Here is a 19,160-nt window from a genome sequence, read left to right as displayed (position 1 = left end):
TGTTATTTATAAAAACCTCCATTATTTGTCAATTTTAATCTCTGGATTAATATATTTACATGTAATAAATTGCTCAGCATACTTATTTTAAATCCTTCAAATTTCCAAGTCTGCGCTTTCTAAACACACAAAACAAAGTTATTTCTGTGAACTGCATTTAGATTCTGTGTCTTGCTTTAAAAGAGAGACTTGGTGAAACTGCCAAGAAACTCCAGTTATGACAAGACATAATATGATCTTGCACTAGTCTTGTGTGAATGGCCAAAGAAAAGGCCATTCAGGTTGAAAGTATAGTGCTGAAAAATCTATTTACCAAAACATGCAAAAATAAAATTACACGTAAATGAAATGAACAACAGTAGTTCATTGACAAATCTTTATTAATAAAGTACATTTGTTACATGTCGTGCTAAATATCTGTTACATGTACAGCAAATCCAAAAGAATCCTGAATTCACCTCTGGATGTCGATTTCTTGGTCATCGTAGTCTGATTTCTGCAGAAGAAAAAACAACTTTGAGCAAGCTCATTTATTGGAAAACCACCCACATAACCTGCATCCAGTCTTGGATTTCAGATGTTGGGTTATGTCAGTTCTAAGATGTCTTCATTATCAAATCAGAAGTCTAACGCATCATGATCATCATCCATAACCCTTAAAAGCCACCTCCTACTCACTCAAATACTTACTATACTGCTGTCCCTGAGATCCATCCATACCGAAACCTCTTCCATGCATTCCTACAAATAAAAAAATGCTTAAGTGAATCTGATTATTTAAACACAAATATCAGAAAGGTGTTTATGGCTCAAGTCAGATTGAATAATGTCGACTTCATTTTTTACATCAGAAGTCTAACGCACAAAAAAACATCATTCATGAACCAAAAAAACATGGAAAGAGATTTTTCTATTACTTACTGTCACAAAAGGGCCACTGGTCGACCTTCCTCTGAAAGCACACCACCCTTATTCCCACGTGTGGATGTGCAACCACCTCAAAAAACCCTGCATCGATCTGAGTTTATCACCGACACTGTTGACGGGACACCATGCTGTTAATAAGAGGACAATAACTTAATGCATGTTTCGATTTATGATATATAAAACAGAAAATTTACCTTCACATGTCCACGCTGTTGCGGCCTAGTCACATTGCTCCATTATGCATTAATGATTTCTCAAATTGGCAGTAATTTCTTCTGCAAATTCAATCCATATGTCATAATACTGACTCCAACATAGGCAGCTAGCGGAGTTTCCGCCGTCACGTTAAAAGCAAACATTTCGAGCCTTACTCGAGAACGGATCTTTCTATGTGGCTTTACGCCAAATGCAAGCATGCTTTCAAAAAGCAGACTTCCTCAGAAAATGTCCCCCGGATGTATTTTACACCACATCCTGTGTCTGTGGGCCTCTTCTCATTGGCTCACACTGACTCTACATCTCCCCTCCTCCACTCGTCGTGGATATCTATCCCAAAGTCCAACCCCCACAGTTTTCATCATTTCAGGAAGAAGTGGATCTAACGTTGTGCTACAGCTGCTGGCTCGCTCATTGCTTTTAACGTTACAGCGTTAATACAGAACATTATAACATCTGGTTGTTAGCCAAATCGCGTTTTCTATGTAGTCAGCGGCCGTATGGACCAGCTGTCGATCCCGGTTTGAGACCAGAAAATATGGACTGGACAGTGACCAGGTTGTGGTGCATTTTGGCGTTGCTTTGCTGCGCTGGTCTCCCACAAAAGGTAAGAGGGGCTAACTGGATAAGCTAGCTTAAGTTAGATTACATTAACACGGAGTTGCCCACTGAAGCACACGGGTTTCACTTAGCGTTTGTGATTTTGTCCGTTCAGTCCTACAAACAATACAAGACCAAACTAAAAATATTTGTCATTCAGTGAACCTTTAGTTGTGTGTGTACGCTGCGTTTTGCTTTGCTCTGACAGAAGTAAGCTAGCATTAAAGCACTGCTAGCTAAAAGCACCCGTTTAAAAGTGCTGTGTTTTGAAAACCTCACAATAAACTTTACCAACATTTCATTATGGGGTAGAATGTGTACAATCCATCAGTCCAGCCGTAGAAATCAAGGACATATTTTCCTTCAGATCACGATAATAAGGTTTGCATCTTCTTTCTGGGAAACATGTAGTGCGTCAATTTTAAAAAAGATCACAGTATGAAAGTTGTCTGTGTGCATGCGTGCGAACTGTCTGTTTAATACACAAAAGCTAGGCTCTCCCTTACCTTACTTTAATTTTCATTTATTCAGTTTCCCCTCTGGTATCTATGAGTCATATTAACAAGTGTGGCTATTTGAAGAAAAAACATGTTACTAATACTGTTGTTGGAAGTGTCAGTGTCTGGTGTTGTTAAGGCTTGGTGATATGCTGATATTACCATTACCTTCTTGGTAACTCAACACTTCTTTTCTTTTCACAAGAGCGAATAAAAGTCCTCTGCCTGTACATCAGCAGCATCCTTAGACGTAACTATTTTATATTTTTTTGCCGTTCACAGCGAATGGTGCGGAGACAATGCCAGGTGATGGGTTGATGTTTGGTGAAATTTGAGTCTTTTACATTGGACTCATCAGTGAAATGAAAGCCTCCCCTTCAGTTGATTAGATCTCTACAGCCATCTTAAGTCAACAGGACAGATGCAGTATGTGTGCTTCATCGTTAGTTTCTAATTTGAAAAGTTCCAGCACAAAATAACCACACAAAAATCTATGTTTATATGATGTAATACACAGCCATTATGACCGTAAAGTACCAATTACTCTGCAAGAAAAGGCAAGAAGAAAATGTAAATCTGGTTGTATTACATTGTGTTGTTTACCAGAGGAAACTGTAAACAGAGAATGGTTTCCATATCATTTTGGCTAGTACAAAAGTGAGCCGGCTAACCTGCTGAAACTGAGCCAGATTTCCAGAAAATCTGCAGGCAGAGACATTAGTGACTGAGTTAGTTACCCACTAAAGCTAAGCAGCAGATTAAAGTAGCAGTTTAATCCCCTATCATGTCTCAACTTCTTCTCTCAGCCTGTTAGACAGTCTGGTGGTGTAGTTGGGGGGTGACAAATGATGATAGACTATCTATAGATTTCTATGTAAGTGTATGTGACACAGAGAGAAAGAAGAAAAAGAAATATACGGTAAATAAAACAGCGACAGAGAAAAGACTTGTAGCTTGTGTCTCTCTTTTCAGTGCTTTTTTTTTGTTTGGTTTGTTTTTTTTGGCTATTTTTAAGGACAGATGATTTTCCATAGTAAGGAGGATGTGTCAGTGACTAAAAGCCGGCTGGTGGTTTCAGCCACTATAACTGTTCATGCTTTTTCACACATTGTGCTCATATGCTCATGCCTCACTTCACACATCTGCTGACCCTTTTTAACAACACTAATATTCCTTTAAAGTCTTGAGAATTGTGATATGTAATATGTCCCTCAACTTGCCTGGTTGCAATGACCATAATTTATTTCTTTAACATTTGTGCTTGTGAGCTTTTGCTAGCTTATCACAACAGTAGAATGACTTTGCTTTGACTGTGCGTGAATGAGAGCCAACACGTGTCATCCTCCCCACTGAAGCATTAACACGCAGAGTACAGCTGATACACAGTTGACAACAAAGGTTGCTCACTGATGTGTTTCCAGCGATCTCCATTAATTTTGAAAATGTGAAATACATTGCCTTTTCAACAGTCATCTCCCCAAGGCATAAGTCCTCACCTGTCTTGTTCTAATATACTTCCCGTCGGTGTAGGAAACTGTGAAGAAAATCAAACAAAAGCCTGTGTCTTTATACAGCCCTGAAGGGAAACCTCTAATGACTCCTTTCATGTAGGATCTTAAGACTGAAGGATAGGCTGTTCTTAATACTGGGTTTATTAGGGATTTCTTAATTGACTTTCAAAACATATTTTGGATGACTTGAGGTTGTTGCTGCACTACACCTCCCGTGAAAAATTACCAGCTGCAAGATAAGCATTTATTGGTTCCTGTGTTGGTTTTTGTCTGCACCAAAGCAAGCTGCAAGCTGAGTGCTTATTGCTGCACGGAGAGAAGCAAGTAACAGGTAACATTTACTTGAGGTCCAGTTATGTCACCTAGAAAAAACAGTTTTTGTCTATGAAAGACGCACTGTAGTGAGGCTTTTTAGAGCCCATATTATGACTCAACATTTCAGACTTTGCCTGCTTCTACCAAAAAAAAGATTTGTTAGTTTCTCTTATACTTTGTACATATTTTAAAGACTCCTTATTTGCTTTTCTTCCCTGCATCCATGTCTAAATGATCACATAAGAGTCTTAAAAGGTCAGTCAATAAATGAGAATGTATGTGTGTCTGTTTCACACATGCGGTTAGACAGCCAAACAGAAGATGAAATCTGATAACACTACATTTGGAGATATTTAATTCAGCCACCCAACTGTATAGAATCCCATGTTGTCTGTTGAGGCTGTGCAGCACTGTACAGCTGCCCAAAGTCTGTTCATGGCATATCAGTTCACTGTCATATGATGTTGATGCATCCTAGAAGTTAACACTCAAGTAGGTAGCGACGCTGGGTGGTGTGCATTTGTTTGCCTCATGTACTTCAGCTAATACAGATAGGCACATGATTAGATGGCTACATCTTCACCTTCCTCTCATCTCTGAGTTGTCCCCTGTCTCTGTGTTTCCTATATGTGTCCAGTCTTTGTCATATGAAGAAGTCCTCTGGCTGGCTGGCACCTAGTCTTTACCTTAGCAATTTTTTTTCTTCTAAGCCGAGTGATTGCATTTGTACAGCTTTTGCCCAGTGCTCTATTTTAAATACTTATCTTATACTTACCTTCCTGTTGACAGCTTATCAAAGTGTCTGACATGGGTTGGAATACAGGTGCTTCACTGAAGTGCTTGTGTTCCTTCAGCAGGACAGCTGCCAACTATTGCCTGTCCTCAGATTGGTCAGATTCTGTCAAACAAGACTCCAGACTTATCAGTGATATCATGAGCATTGTAGTCAGTGTCCCTTTAAGCCATGAATGGCCTCATTGCAGACAGGAAAGTGAAGACCTCAGAACTCTGGTTTCTCCCAGTTCGGTGCTATTACGTAACTTGCTTACGCAACAACTCAACCTTTCTCTGTTACACACAGAATGAGGAAATGAAAGGGAATGTCCCTACATTTAAATCTTACAAAAAAACTTTATCACAGTCAGATATTGTGAACCAGTTGTTGCTGACGAGGCCAAATAATCTTGTTGAATAATGGCATCCATCCAAAACTAGGAGGCCAACAGATGTTAAGACAGTTATTTGCTTGTGAAACCAAGAACCCTGATAGAGGTTACGCGGGGCCCAAAAACAAGTGCAGTTGCGCTCGTGAGTTTGAAGCCCAGCGGGAACAGTCACAGGTGCACAATATTGACACAAATGCTTGTATAGGATGTGAGCTTACAGCAGGAGATCAGTACGCAAATATGAAACTTTCAGTTTATGGGGCTGTCCTGGCCTCGCTTTTTGTTTGGTCAGTTATAACTTGCTGGTATTTTCCCATCTAAAGTAAAAAACACACAGGGAGAAAATGTTGAAGAATAACAGCTCTTTATGACATTGGTTTTGTAAGGAAATGCAAGCTGTGTGACCAAGAGGAACACCCTGAGTGAATCTGTGGTGGTGGTTGCATTTGCTCTCCATAGCCCACGTCCAGACCTAACTGACTAACTTTGATGGTTTTGTCTTACTGTGTCTGACTTAAGAGCACTTCATCCCACATCTACTTTATCTCCTCAAAGCAGCTGAATGCCCAAAGGGCTTTGGTAGTAGTTGTAGTACACACTGGTAATCTGCATTATATGTAAGGGCTATTTGCACTCCCCCCAGAGAGCCATTTGGTTGGATTAGTCAGAGATGTTGATCAATATCTCAGTGGTTCAGCTGGGGAACGAGGTCTGTCTCAGCTTTTCTAAGACTATGATGTTTTTCCTAAGTGCTAAAGATGCCAGGTCTTCCTCAACTAGAACGGGTTGAAGAGTTAATGAGTGTGCCAGTGGCATATAATCTTGAAGAACACTTTATGTCAAAGTACACAGATTGGTCAAGCTGAGTTCATACGGTCTTCCTGGGTTTGGCACACAGTCAGAGCTTTCAGACACCCCCACTGGACCTCTTCCTGCACACTGGTGCCAAAAACCATAAGAAGCCCACAGTCTGGTTATCAAGAGCGACGTTTTTAGAATTCCATGGTGGGTGAGTGGAGCACACATCACCCGCAGTGCTGATAATTCTGGCATAAGCCAAGTCATGAGGCTGGGTCGTTTTTTCAAGCTGTTGTTGTGGGTTCTGTGGTTGTGGGTTCAGTTGTTCTCACTGTATTGCTGCATCGTTGTTTGCTTTCCTTTCCTATGAAATTTCTCCTTGTCTCTGATTACTGTCATTGTACTGTGCCTTTGTCTCACACACTGTCTGTCATTTAATGAACCAATTCAAGTGTTCCCATAGTTGTTCATGTTCCTCCTATTTCTGAGTGGGAGTAAAAGGTTCTGGAAAGAAGGGTTCCCATATGGCCTGTCAGCCCACTATTCATCTGTGCAGAGATGAGTTGAAGCACTCTCTTCACTTAGCTCACTGTGAATTACAAAAAAACAGCCTAACCAGCCTCATAAGATATGCTTGGTGCTAGCACGAGTGTTAAGTTGAACTTCAAAACATGCGCACATGCTCAGCCATCATGTCCTGTTTGTTTACCTTCCACCACGTTGCAACCCTGGGCTCCTGCTGTGACTTTAAACTCAGAGATCTCATCAAGCAACTTGCCCTTTGTTACCTGCCCAATCAGCCCCCCGCTAGTTTGTTCTTAAACTGTCCTTGCATTGATTTGAAATTCATTGATTTGTAATGTAGGCACACTCCCTGGGGAAACCCACCACCCCCACCCGCTTACTAGCTAATAAATAATTATCTGCCAGATTTTCTGTGTGTATAACTTCATTATCATGCTTCATTAAATGCATGTTACTAATGGTTGGTCTAGGTGTGTGTGAAGAATACTGTCTGAGTGATCAGATGTAGAAGTCATTATTCATAATCTTGATATTAAGAGATTTAAGTGGGTGGATGCATGCTCACACGTGCCTGTTTCGTCCAAGTTCACTACGCTATCCCTTTGACACATATGCATTATAATTAAGTTTGTCTGCTGTTTTGGTGCTCAGTAGAAATTTTTTTTTTCATTTACAGTGCATCACCTAGATTTTTTTTGCGTTGTGTTTCTACAGGGGTTTTGCAGTGCCAGCACAGTTTCACTTCCTGAAAGCCTGCTCTTTGTGTCCACCCTGGATGGAAACTTGCACGCTGTTAGCAAGAAGTCAGGTTCTATCAAATGGACTTTGAAAGAAGGTAAGAGGAGAGGTCTGGTAACTTAAGTTTTTGTTACCTTTTTCTCAAGGCACAGTTCCTGATTCTGGCTACATTTGCAAAAAACAAGGTGCTTTTGTTTGTGGGCATAAGGAGAACAATAATATTCCACTGCTGTTTTTAAATGACAATGAAATGTTTTTTGACTGTTGGTATTTTCATGTCATGAATGGTGTAGTAGAACACAACAGTAAGACTTTAATTAACTTAGGAATGTAACAAAGTGAGGCTCACATCTGAACTGTTGATGCCATATCAGCTGTGCCACACTGTTTCATTGTTATCTGCACTGGTGATTCTATTTCAGAATGTACTCTGTGACCCCCTGTCACTTAGGCTGTCTGCGCCACCAAAATTTATACCAAAGGATTTCAATGCATTACCACTCCGAACAAGAATTAAATCTAAGTCATAAATTATTTCTAATGCTGTTTAAGGTTTGTAGACCCTGTAATGGTTGCAAACATGGGCTTCAACTCTGATTCTTTAAAAGCAGATACCTGTAGTTGATTTGGTTTAAAAAAAACACTGTGCTACTATTGGCTTATCGGAAATTTTTTCTGGGATTAAGCTGAGGAAAATGCTGTGAAATGTGCAGTTAGGCATGGAAATTGGGTAATTATTAACCGAGAGAGGAGTAAATATAGTCTGTAATCAAGGCCAGTGACAAGGGTGAGTAACTTTGTGTAGTATCATCTTCACACATTGCCTTAACTATGGCTGTGTTAAAGTAGGCACTGCTCACTTGGGAATTACATAAAATATACTGAAGGGTTACTGCAACACTTGTCCTGACCTATACACTTTATTTTGGGAATTTTGTCTGTTTTGTCTTAGAATAACAGATATAGACATGTTCTAAACTTATTTTTTCTAACTTTTAAGGCTTGCAAGAATTTATGCGAGAGTGAAACTACTGTGGTTTGAACATACGAGTCCTGGTTAGGTCCACCTAATGCCCAAGTCATTAATAACCACAGGCTGAGGCTGCTTCCTCCGCTTCATCTGTTATTTTGGAAGAGCTGTTGAATATATATTTGTAGTTCTGTACCAGGCTACACACACACCTGTTGTTGTCCTCCAGTCAGGCAAATGCACACCCACATAATGAGGGGAAGCATAAATCTTTTTGCCTGGACCAAGACAGGAGAACACAGCCCACGTGTATATCCACTCACAGTTTGCTTGTCACTCTCTGTTGACTGTGCAAACATGTATTTGTATGTCAGCCAACCAGAGTTACTGTTTTCCTGCGTGACAGAGAGAAACATTGTTTTCTCTCACCATCCTATGCAATTTCACATAATTAATGCTGGTGGTTCTTGAGCACAATAGTCGTTGACCACCTCCAGGTAATCCTACTCCTCCTCTTTCCCATTGTTGACCCCTTCGGGCACCTCCACAGAGCTCAGCACCATCCACGCCCTGTTAGTTCACACTGTAGGGAGGTGTGTGTTTGTCGAGGAGGAAAGCAAGTTCGGACTTCATGCTTCGGGTCTTGTCCAAATTGTAGTTTGTTTGTTTTTTTTTAACTTTCTGATATTGTTAAATGTGTTTCATATAGTTAGTTTTTTCTCATTCCAGGCAGCTATTAGTTGCTTACTTACTGCCTTCTTTGTTACTTCCTTAGCCTAAACACAACAGTAGTATAAGTTTTGTATAGACATGACTTTAAGTGTGATGGATTTCATCCTGTATTTCAAACAAGTTTCCAGTAATTTAAATTCATTTCCAAGATGATTTTCATTCTCTATTGAATAGAAGCTAATAGCTGCCCGGAGGGCATGACAAGTGATTGTATGCTTTGAAAATGGCAGGCAGCTTTGTAAAATGTATGATATTTTTTGAAATTAGCCTTAAACATACCCCATTCCTGGGAGGCATTTTGAGGGTGGGGAATTTATAACATAGCCAGATCCTTTTTACCATACTATTTTACATATTTATTTCCAATTGTTAAGTACAATGGAAAGCTGTTTGCAAACATTACTGTTTGCCTTGTGTGTGTGCCCCAGGAGAATTTAATTTAATTCATACTTTGTGTTCTGTGCTATTAAGTGTAATCAATGCTCATACATTACTCAATAGCTACTGGACATGCTTTCTGTTGTCAGTTAATTTTGTTGTCAGTCCTGAATTACATCTAGTTGTCTTTTCCCTCCTCACAGATCCAGTTCTTCAAGTCCCTACACATGTGGCAGAGTATGTACCTTTTCAGTTGTTTTCTGCACAGGTGTACATGCATTTATTCTTGCGTACTCTACCTGTCTGTAACAAAAGGTGGTGAATGCTAATTGATAGGGTAACCTGTCGAGCTTGTTTTAACTGTCACTCCCTTTACTGGCCTAGAGATGTAATGCGTCTTCTTAAATCTTTACTCTAGGCCAGCCTTTCTACCTGACCCCAACGATGGCAGTCTGTACTCTCTGGGAGGAAAGAACAATGAAGGCCTCACAGTAAGAGGAAATCATATTATCACAGACCATAATCTCCCCTCTTTTTTAAGAAACACAGCTCAGTTCCTTGTTCTATAGAAAAATATATCCTTTCACCACATCTGTCTTTATAATTCATGCTGACATAATGCTTTGTCACAATGAAGTTGCAGCTGAGGTGGTGCATGCAACATGTTGACTATATATGTTTATAGTGCACATCATGCCATGTTTGCTAATGTTCATTCATTTTTTTTTGTTCAAACAGAAATTACCCTTCACTATCCCTGAGTTGGTTCAAGCCTCTCCCTGTCGCAGCTCTGATGGGGTCCTTTACATGGGTAAGGAAAACTCAAACACGAATGAGCTATTTCAGATAAACACACTGTGACAGACTTAGTTTCTTTCTCTATGAACATGTGCAGCCTGTGTCTCAGTGTGCCTGCTCACGTTAATGAGCTGGTGTTATCTGGCTTTAACTGAATGTCTTCCGGTACCTTTCAATTCCATTTAACCTGTGGTGGCAGACTGTGCTCTTTTGAATTTACAACAGAGGAAAGGTAATCTACCATAGTGACTGCATGTCTTTGTTTAAAGAGAAGCAAGTGACATTTGCCTCCCCACAGTCATTATCAGCAAAGGTTTTGTTTTCATTCAACTGAAGCTGCTGCTTGGACAAAGCATTTTGCAAAGGTGTCTGAAAGTGTGACAGACTCCAGTTCTCTCTCTCTCTCTCTCTAGAGTGTGCAAGAATTATCAGGCCAAACCATTCAATTTCATCATCTGGATGATTGACGGTTTTTGCATTCATCTATAGTAATATATAATAAAGTCGTTACTGCCACTCCCCGCAAAGACAAAAACTGGTGAGATGCCAGTACAAAGAGGCCATGGTGGGTTGGTCGTTTAATTACAGAATAGCAACACCCAGCATTGTCAAGACTGAATGTCCGCATGTCATTTTGCTTTTCTTGGCTTTTCCCAGTGCACCTTTTGGTCAGTTTTACAATTTCTTGTGACACAATGACAAATTTGTCTTGTTAATCATTAGACCATTGATTCAGGTAAGTGACAATGCTACAGAAGGCCCTTTTACAAACATATTTATAGAGTAGGCAAAAGTAAGAATAGTAGAATCACGTTATTAAATAAATACAGAACATACATTGAATTTATGAATCAGTAGGGCTATAAAACTAAAAATTATATTGTGCTTTTGCCAGAAGGAGTATAAATACTGTAATCACGGCAGTAGTGAATCATTTTGTCTGTGTTTGTGTATGTTCTCATGTACAGGTAAGAAGCAGGACTTGTGGTATGTCGTGGACCTGTTGACTGGTGAGAAACAGCAGACCCTGACCTCCTCTTTTGCCGAGATGCTGTGTCCCTCTTCGTCTCTTCTCTATTTGGGTCGCACAGGTAAAACCAAGAATAAACAAAACACAAAACTGAGCCCTAATTTGGCCAGCCTTTTCTTAGTCCGACAATCATTACAGCCCATCCCACTGAAGTGCTGATTTAATCTGACTAATTAACAGGCAAATTTGTCTTGCATGCTCTAACCCCAAAGTGTTGGCAAACCCTAATTTACCTATTGCTCATCTCCTGCTAATCCCCCCACCCCCATTCTGTTGCTGCAACGTGCAAGACTGGGGAACCTGGGGTGGTAATTGTAGACAGTGACTGCAACAGTGGTAGAGCACGAGAATCCTGCAAATTGAATGCTGTAAATCCTTGACTTGGTGTCAAGTCAACACTCACATTGTCACCCAACAGCTTATGTGCTGGATTTTTGTTTCCCATTTTTATTTAAACAATGGAAATTCAACACCACTTTACATTTACTCCCAGAAACGGATACTCATGCCTGGCTTTTGTATATGTTACATAATGAAAGTAAAGCAATACTCATGTTTTTTCCCCTGTGTGAATTTGCAACTCTTGTTCACCTCCCTGTTAAGAATATACCATCACCATGTACGACACCAAGAGCAGAGAACTGCGCTGGAATGCCACCTATTCTGACTACGCCTCCACCCTTCCTGATGATGACACCAAATACAGTAAGACTCCTGGACACGCTGGCTCTTTTTTTGAGTTCAGTTCCTTGAAAAATGGTGCCAATCACGTGTCTGCTTTGTTGCCCCACAGAGATGGCTCATTTTGTGTCAAATGGTGACGGCCTAGTGGTGACGGTGGACAGCGAATCAGGAGATGTTCAGTGGGTGCAGAACTATAACTCTCCAGTGGTGGCCATGTATATCTGGCAGCGAGAGGGCCTCCGCAAAGTTCCCCACACTAATGTGGCTGTGGAAACCCTGCGTTACCTCACTTTCATGTCTGGAGAAGTTGGCCGCATCACACAGTGGAAATACCCATTTCCTAAAGAGAAGAAGCCTAAAAACAAGTTCATGTAAGCAGACTGAGTGGAATGGGCCACTTTTAGAGGCTTTCATTTTTCAGATTTTTATTACTTTAACATTTTGTCATTTGGCTTTTAAAAAAGGATTCATTTAGTTTATGAACTCTGCCATACTCTAGATTACCATTCATGAAACAAATTATGGCCTAACACTCTTTTAAACATGTTTGCACCTTCCGCCTATTAATCGCAGTGGCCTGAATCATTTAAAACGTGAAATCAGGGTATGGTTTTGTAAGATGTGAGATTGCCCAATGCTGGGATTCAGTCTAGACGTGTAATAACCAACAAGTAGGTGCCCATAGGTCTCGTTACAGCTCTGGTTTCACACTGCAGTACTGTTTTTTATTTTTATATATTGTGTTCACACCTGCTTCTGCAGAAAAGGACAAATAGGACTTTCAGTGGTTCATCTTCTGTCAAAGTTTCGCCTTTTAACAGAGATGTTGAAGTACTCTGAAAGTTCTCCATTTTGAAACTGCAATGGTACATACACCCCGGATGTGTTCTCAAGATTGTATTCAGTGCACTTCTATTAGCACGAGTTGTGTACTTGTAAAAGTTAGCAGGCACTTGTTTTACTGTGCTTTTCTTTCCTTTGTTAGGGCCACTTTGTATGTGGGTAAATATTCCACCAGCCTGTATGCTTCTCCCTCCCTGGTGCATGATGGAGTCACTGTGGTGGTGAGTGAGAGTTACATGTGTGTCTTCATTTAAGCAAAACACAATCCTTATCTGTAAGACATGAACATAAGACATGGGTTTACAGTGAAAATATCTAGTTTTTTTCAGTCAACCTATCCCTGCAGTTTACCTACTTTTCTCATAGTTTCTCAATCAGTCTTCATTTTTTGGTTAGTGGTTTCCAAGTTTTTTTCTTATGCAATCCTGTGTGGCAGGAAATTCTACTAAATTCATTATGTGTGTTTGTGTGTGTCTACACACAGCCTCGTGGCAGCACCTTCCCCATGCTGGAGGGCCCTGACAGTCAGGAGGCTGAGGAAGACAAGGAGTGTGTCATCACACCCAGCACCAGCGTCAAGTTCAATGCTGCGCTTCGGGAACGAAACCGTATCAACTTCATGAGGAACTACCTGCTCCTCATAGGTAAATACAGTACCACAAATTATTTCTGTCCTCTCTCTTTATGTCCTCAGTTATATCTAAAAGTACTTAAGCTCCTGCTGCAGCAAAGGAGAAGGTTTCAGGGTCACAACCTGAAGAGGAAGGAGTCATAGTTTCGCTAACAGTTCATGCGCTAGGACACTCTCAGTACCGTTCACCAGTTAAGTAGAAAGCCACAAATAAGTAATTACTTATAAAACCTCACTTTGATATGGAAATGAATCTTAACTCTAGCAAGGTGTAGACTTGACTTTAGTGACTTTCCTGCTGGTTTTGTAGGGGTATGTGATAGAAATTATTAATTAAAGCATACACACACACACACACACACACACACACACACACACAGCTCCTCCTCCTCCCCCTTCACTGCAGTGGCAAAACACCTCCAAGGTGCATGTTTGACTTTGTTTCTCAACTCACTATTTAATCCACTGAATAATTTGTGCTGCCAGGCTCCTTAATCTCCTCTGCCTGATTTTCTCTTTTGGCCATTCGTACTCGTTTAAGTCAAGTGAAATTCAAGTATGAATCTAAGAAGATTTTTATAAATGAGACCCCCAAGACTTAAAATGGTCCACTAAGTCCACTGAATGTAGTACTAAGACTACCCTCTGTGGGATGATAAAATGAATCATGTGAATATAAGTTTAAAAACATTATACAGCGTTTCCTTACTGTTTAATCTAAAACCTATAAATACTGTGTATCACAGCTGGACTCAATGCTTGGTTTGAGTGTGTATCTGTAATTCTGGTGACAATGATGTTTAAAAAGTTCACTCATTATCGGATTTCAGGTCATCACGAGACGCCCCCTGAAGCTCACACCAAGATTCTGGAGAAGTTCCCTGACAACTTCCCTCGCAATCAAGGCAACGTCATCCCACCTACCACTGAGAAAAAAGTTGAAGAGGTGTGTGACTCGTGATATTTTGTTTAGAAGATTTTTTTGTATGTCAAAACATCTGTGCAGATTTTCTCATCCTTCCCGCCACCATACTGTAGATGGTGAACGATAGTGGTATGGACGATGGCCCCCCTTCTTCTCTGTCTGAGACATCTATTGAAGAACCTGGCACCAGTGGTCGCACTATGCGTCCAGAGGCTCCTGTGGACACAATGCTCAAAGATATGGCCACCATCATCTTTTCCACTTTCCTCCTGGCTGGCTGGGTGGCCTTTGTGATCACCTACCCCAAAGTAAGTTGAACATCACCACCTAGTGGACTGTTGAGTGGCTGCAACTACCCAATGATATGTAGACACAAGACTACATGTGTCACATCTGCTATTAGACATAAGTGCTAAATACACTCTATAATATCAACATGTGGAATGTGGAAAACAACATACTTCATAATTACATAATTAATGACATTTTTGTTATCCTGAAAGCGTTACACATAGTTACTTCTTATCGCAGAGTGTCCACAAGCAGCAGCAGCTGCAGCACCAGGAGTTCCAGAGGCAGATGGAGGAGAGGTTAGAGCTGCTCCAGAGACAGCAGCCTTTCCCTAATGCAGATGTGGGCCTAGGCTTGGTCCCAGACAGCGACTATCTAGAAGTGGCCCGCATTCGTTCAGAAAGCTCAGACCACAGCAGCCCCAACGTCACCCCCCGTGCCTCCAACCACTCAAACCTGTCCGTGACTGAGCTGGGAAGCTCTGCCAATGAGCACGATGATGGAGGTAAAGATTGAGAAGTTGAAATTACCAACACGCACCCCTTGCTGGTGCTTATTGATCATCCGAGTAACAATTTTAACCCTTAATTTGTCCATTTGTCTCATCAGAGGAGGATCCTAATATGGTCAGAGTGGGCAACATAACTTTCCGTCCCAAAGAGGTCTTGGGTCATGGCGCTGAGGGCACCATTGTGTACAAGTAAGTCTGAAAAATCAATTACTGTAATATAAATGCGTTTATTTATAAAATATTGAAGAAATAACACAATCCTGTGTTTCCATTGTTTCACCACAAGGGGGCAGTTTGACAACCGTCCAGTGGCAGTGAAGAGAATTCTCCCAGAGTGCTTCAGCTTTGCAGACCGGGAAGTCCAGCTGCTGAGGGAGTCAGACGAGCACCCAAATGTTATCCGCTACTTCTGCACCGAGAGGGACCGTCAGTTCCAGTACATTGCCATTGAGCTCTGTGCTGCCTCACTTCAGGAGGTAAAGAATGACTTTTAGAGTCTGGGAAAGGTTGAGTTCAAGGTCCAGGTCCAGCAATAAGTGGAGAAAATTCTTTCATTATTCATAGAGCCAAAAAAAAAAAAAACACAAAAAGGACTCTATGTTAAAACTAATTTGGTGCTTTAGACATCCTGCTATAATTCTCAAACTTTACTGACTGCAGTCTTTCATCTTTCTAGTATGTGGAGAGGAAGGATTTTGACCGTCATGGACTGGAACCAGTTATGCTTCTTCACCAGACCATGTTGGGACTGGTTCATCTGCACTCTCTCAACATAGGTACCTATCGCCGAATGCAAGATCACTTTCTCATCCTAATTGTTTGGTAATAAAAAAAGGGTCGATAATAATATCTAAATCACTATAGTAACTGACAGCTTGTTTCACCCCTCACTTTCACATTTTTGCTTCAGTTCACAGAGACCTGAAACCCCACAATATCCTGGTCTCTATGCCCAATGCTCACGGTCGGGTCCGGGCCATGATCTCAGACTTTGGCTTGTGCAAGAAGCTAGCAGTTGGCCGCCACAGTTTCAGTCGAAGGTCTGGGGTGCCGGGCACTGAGGGCTGGATCGCCCCTGAGGTTCTCAGTGAGGACTGCAAAGACAACCCGGTGAGTGAGTGGTCGAGCAGCAGCAGCTCTCTCATGGAGGTCTTAAGTGTTGTTGGTTGGTAGACAACAGAATAGAAACACAAAATGTCATACTTTTTGAAAAGTTGTGCAATAATTTAATTTATTAATCTGATAAAACTACAAAAAAACAAGATAAATGTAAAAAAGTGTTATAGTATTCCTTACAAAACAAGACAAGTTGCATACCGGACGTTACGTCCTGTATCAAAGTATTCAGGAGGAATACACGCACTGCAAACACCCGTACGGTATACAAAGTTTCATCTTATGCCACACTGTGACCCAGTTCTTTCTTTCTCTTGTCCCTTGCAGACCTGTGCTGTTGATATCTTCTCTGGTGGTTGTGTGTTCTACTATGTGGTGTCGCAAGGAAGTCACCCTTTTGGCAAGTCTCTGCAGAGGCAAGCAAACATCCTGCTGGGCACATACAGCCTTGACCATCTGCAAACTGATAAACATGGTGAGGACCAAACTTGTGCTTCTGTTTTCTCAGATAAATTCTTAAGGTCTACCACAGTAGTAACATAGTTGTTGGTTACTGTACATAAATAAGGACAAGCAGAGGGTGGTGTGTATTTTGTACAGGTGTGGGGATTGCTATTTGATTGCAAAAATAATATGTATTTTTAGAAATGATGTCAAAACCAGCATATCTCATTGTGTCATTTACCAGGGGACATTGTAGCCAGAGATCTAATAGAGCAAATGTTGAGCATGGAGCCGTGTAAGAGGCCTTCAGCTGAGAGTGTTCTCAAGCACCCTTTCTTCTGGAGCTTGGAGAAGGAGCTCCAGTTCTTTCAGGTCAGTTTTTTTTTTTTTTTTATACCTTCTGGCTGGCAATAGCCGTGGCCGGGGGCATCGTGTTTACTGGCTCTTGGTGAATACAATATCTCAGAGAGAGGGAATTGAAATTGTTCTATTTTTTATTTAAAAAAAATAAACTTTTCATAAATGCAGGCTGAAAAAGGCAAACCGCCGGCAGTCTTCCTGTGATTTGGCCAGTAGTGACAGGTTGTCTGTATTGGACAGCGCATAGAGCTGATTCGTCAGAATATCTGCTCAACATTCTTACAGAATGTATGAAACTAATCCTCCTCAATTTACAAAGTTTGAGCCGTTGATGTTTTGTGCTTGCTTACAGGATGTGAGCGATAGAATAGAAAAGGAACCGCTGGACGGACCAATCGTGAGACAGCTGGAGAGAGGAGGGAGGGCTGTTGTCAAGGGTGACTGGAGAGAGCATATCACAGTGCCACTGCAGACAGGTGTGAGACTGGCTAAAATTTCTTCAGTAATAATGATGAGATTCACTCTATGCTTGAAGCGTGACTTTATCTTTCTCTCTTTTTTGGTAGATTTGCGGAAATTTCGCTCCTATAAGGGTGGGTCAGTCAGAGACCTGCTGCGTGCAATGAGAAATAAGGTAAGAATGTATTTTCATTTTTTGTATTTACAAGAAAGTGGCTGTGTTAAGCTTAACACTGGACCTTCCTCCAACAGAAACACCATTACCGAGAGTTGCCTGCTGAGGTACAGGAGACTCTGGGCTCCATCCCTGATGACTTTGTCTCGTACTTCACCTCCCGCTTCCCCCACCTGCTGCTCCACACCTACCTGGCCATGCGGACCTGCGCATCTGAGAGACCATTCCTGCCTTATTACTCCACTGCAGAGCAGCTTGCAAAAACACAGAGTCAGTCTACATATCTCGGGCCACAAAGACAAAATGAAACACACTCTCAACAGATGCCAACACACACATCATCATCCAACTCACAATCCCAGGAACTTACACATTCTCCACAGCCTATGCAGGTCTCTCACACAACACCTGCTGAATCAGTGCCCTCTACATCACCAGATGAGCCTGTATCGTCACGGTTGGCCGTTCAGACAATGCAGCCAGCACTGGCCACACAGACTGACTTACACAGTCAAAACATGAACCCCAAACTTGCCTCAGAATCATCTACAGATCCTCTCAGGCAAAGAGAATCCGATCTGTCTGAGATGCACACACTGCCAGATCCTTCTGCACCAGACGATGAGCCAGTGTGAACTGGACCAGAGTCAGGTGGACCCAGCACAGATGGGAGCATTGCCTTTGAGAGTGGACATCAAGTGGGACAGTTGCTGTGCTTTGAGCTGGTGAAGACCAGGCCTGCAGTGCCTGGGATCCACCAACAGACGCAGCAGCTGCACCCTTAATTAAGTGCCTTCTGCCCACCTGGGTTAAAATGCTTTCCAGCAGATCCGTCCACAAGAGTGTCTCTGCCTCAAGGAAGTCAGATAACCAACAGGATGTTGTTGGATATTATCTTGTAGCTGGACTGTAGCAAAAACACAAAGTTTGGTTTTATTTTATAAAAGCATGTCCAAAAAAGTGTTTGCCCCAAAAATATTTGGCCTCTGTAGAGGGAAACATGTCTGGATGTCGTCGAACACTTGGGTAGTTTTATTGTGCAATGTTGTATTTCTCAGTGAGCCTGCACCGATACTGTATGTATATTTTTGTACAGACTGATTCTGAATTTGGATCATGGAGGATTAATCATTTAATGTGGCCAATGTGCCTTTTAAAAAAATATATAACTGTGCTGTATGGGTACAGATCTTTAAAATTGACTATGCTAAATGTGCTTGATTCCAGTTAATGCTGCTAAACTGCTTCTCTTTTGTCAATCAAGACTATTGTGCTGACCCGGTAAGAGCGGACTGTTCCAAAGGTTGTTCAGCGTGACATCTAAATACAGTAGATTGTTTTATTCTCATGTGATTATGTAGTCAAAGATGCAGGATGCAGACCTTTCATGTATGCTAACTTTTCAAGGGTGTCAAAGTGAAGTTAATGGCTTGCACATTAAATTCTATTTTTTTTTTTTTTTTTTAAATACCAAGATTTTGCGTGTGGATTGATTACTGCAGCTGAACATGTGCAGTGCA

The 19,160-nt window shown here is 41.3% G+C and overlaps 1 protein-coding gene and 1 long non-coding RNA gene across 2 annotated transcripts; one reads left to right on the top strand and one right to left on the bottom strand.

Annotated features, from left to right (window-relative positions):
* Positions 1–362: 362 nt before the first annotated feature.
* LOC124073607 lies at positions 363–1,370 on the bottom strand. The gene is made up of 4 exons (XR_006845694.1): positions 1,122–1,370; positions 922–1,036; positions 691–741; positions 363–496 (listed from the first exon to the last, which is right to left on the bottom strand). It is a non-coding gene; the product is annotated as an uncharacterized LOC124073607 (long non-coding RNA).
* Positions 1,371–1,504: 134 nt separating this feature from the next.
* On the top strand, positions 1,505–19,114 carry LOC124073605 (serine/threonine-protein kinase/endoribonuclease IRE1-like). The gene is made up of 22 exons (XM_046415945.1): positions 1,505–1,750; positions 7,270–7,390; positions 9,577–9,610; positions 9,792–9,864; positions 10,112–10,184; positions 11,140–11,262; positions 11,805–11,906; positions 11,995–12,256; positions 12,871–12,949; positions 13,213–13,372; positions 14,190–14,305; positions 14,398–14,592; positions 14,816–15,080; positions 15,185–15,275; positions 15,373–15,562; positions 15,763–15,862; positions 15,997–16,196; positions 16,530–16,677; positions 16,891–17,018; positions 17,359–17,482; positions 17,573–17,640; positions 17,718–19,114. Exons 1-22 carry the CDS (start codon positions 1,682–1,684, stop codon positions 18,273–18,275), a joined length of 3,279 nt encoding a protein of 1,092 aa, XP_046271901.1. The 5' UTR covers positions 1,505–1,681; the 3' UTR covers positions 18,276–19,114.
* Positions 19,115–19,160: the final 46 nt, after the last annotated feature.

This window comes from Scatophagus argus, chromosome 16, assembly GCF_020382885.2.
Source record: "Scatophagus argus isolate fScaArg1 chromosome 16, fScaArg1.pri, whole genome shotgun sequence".
Lineage (NCBI taxonomy): Eukaryota > Metazoa > Chordata > Actinopteri > Scatophagidae > Scatophagus > Scatophagus argus.
The sequence above is the reverse complement of the archived record's forward strand: the minus strand, read 5'-3'. Positions and strand labels throughout refer to the sequence as shown.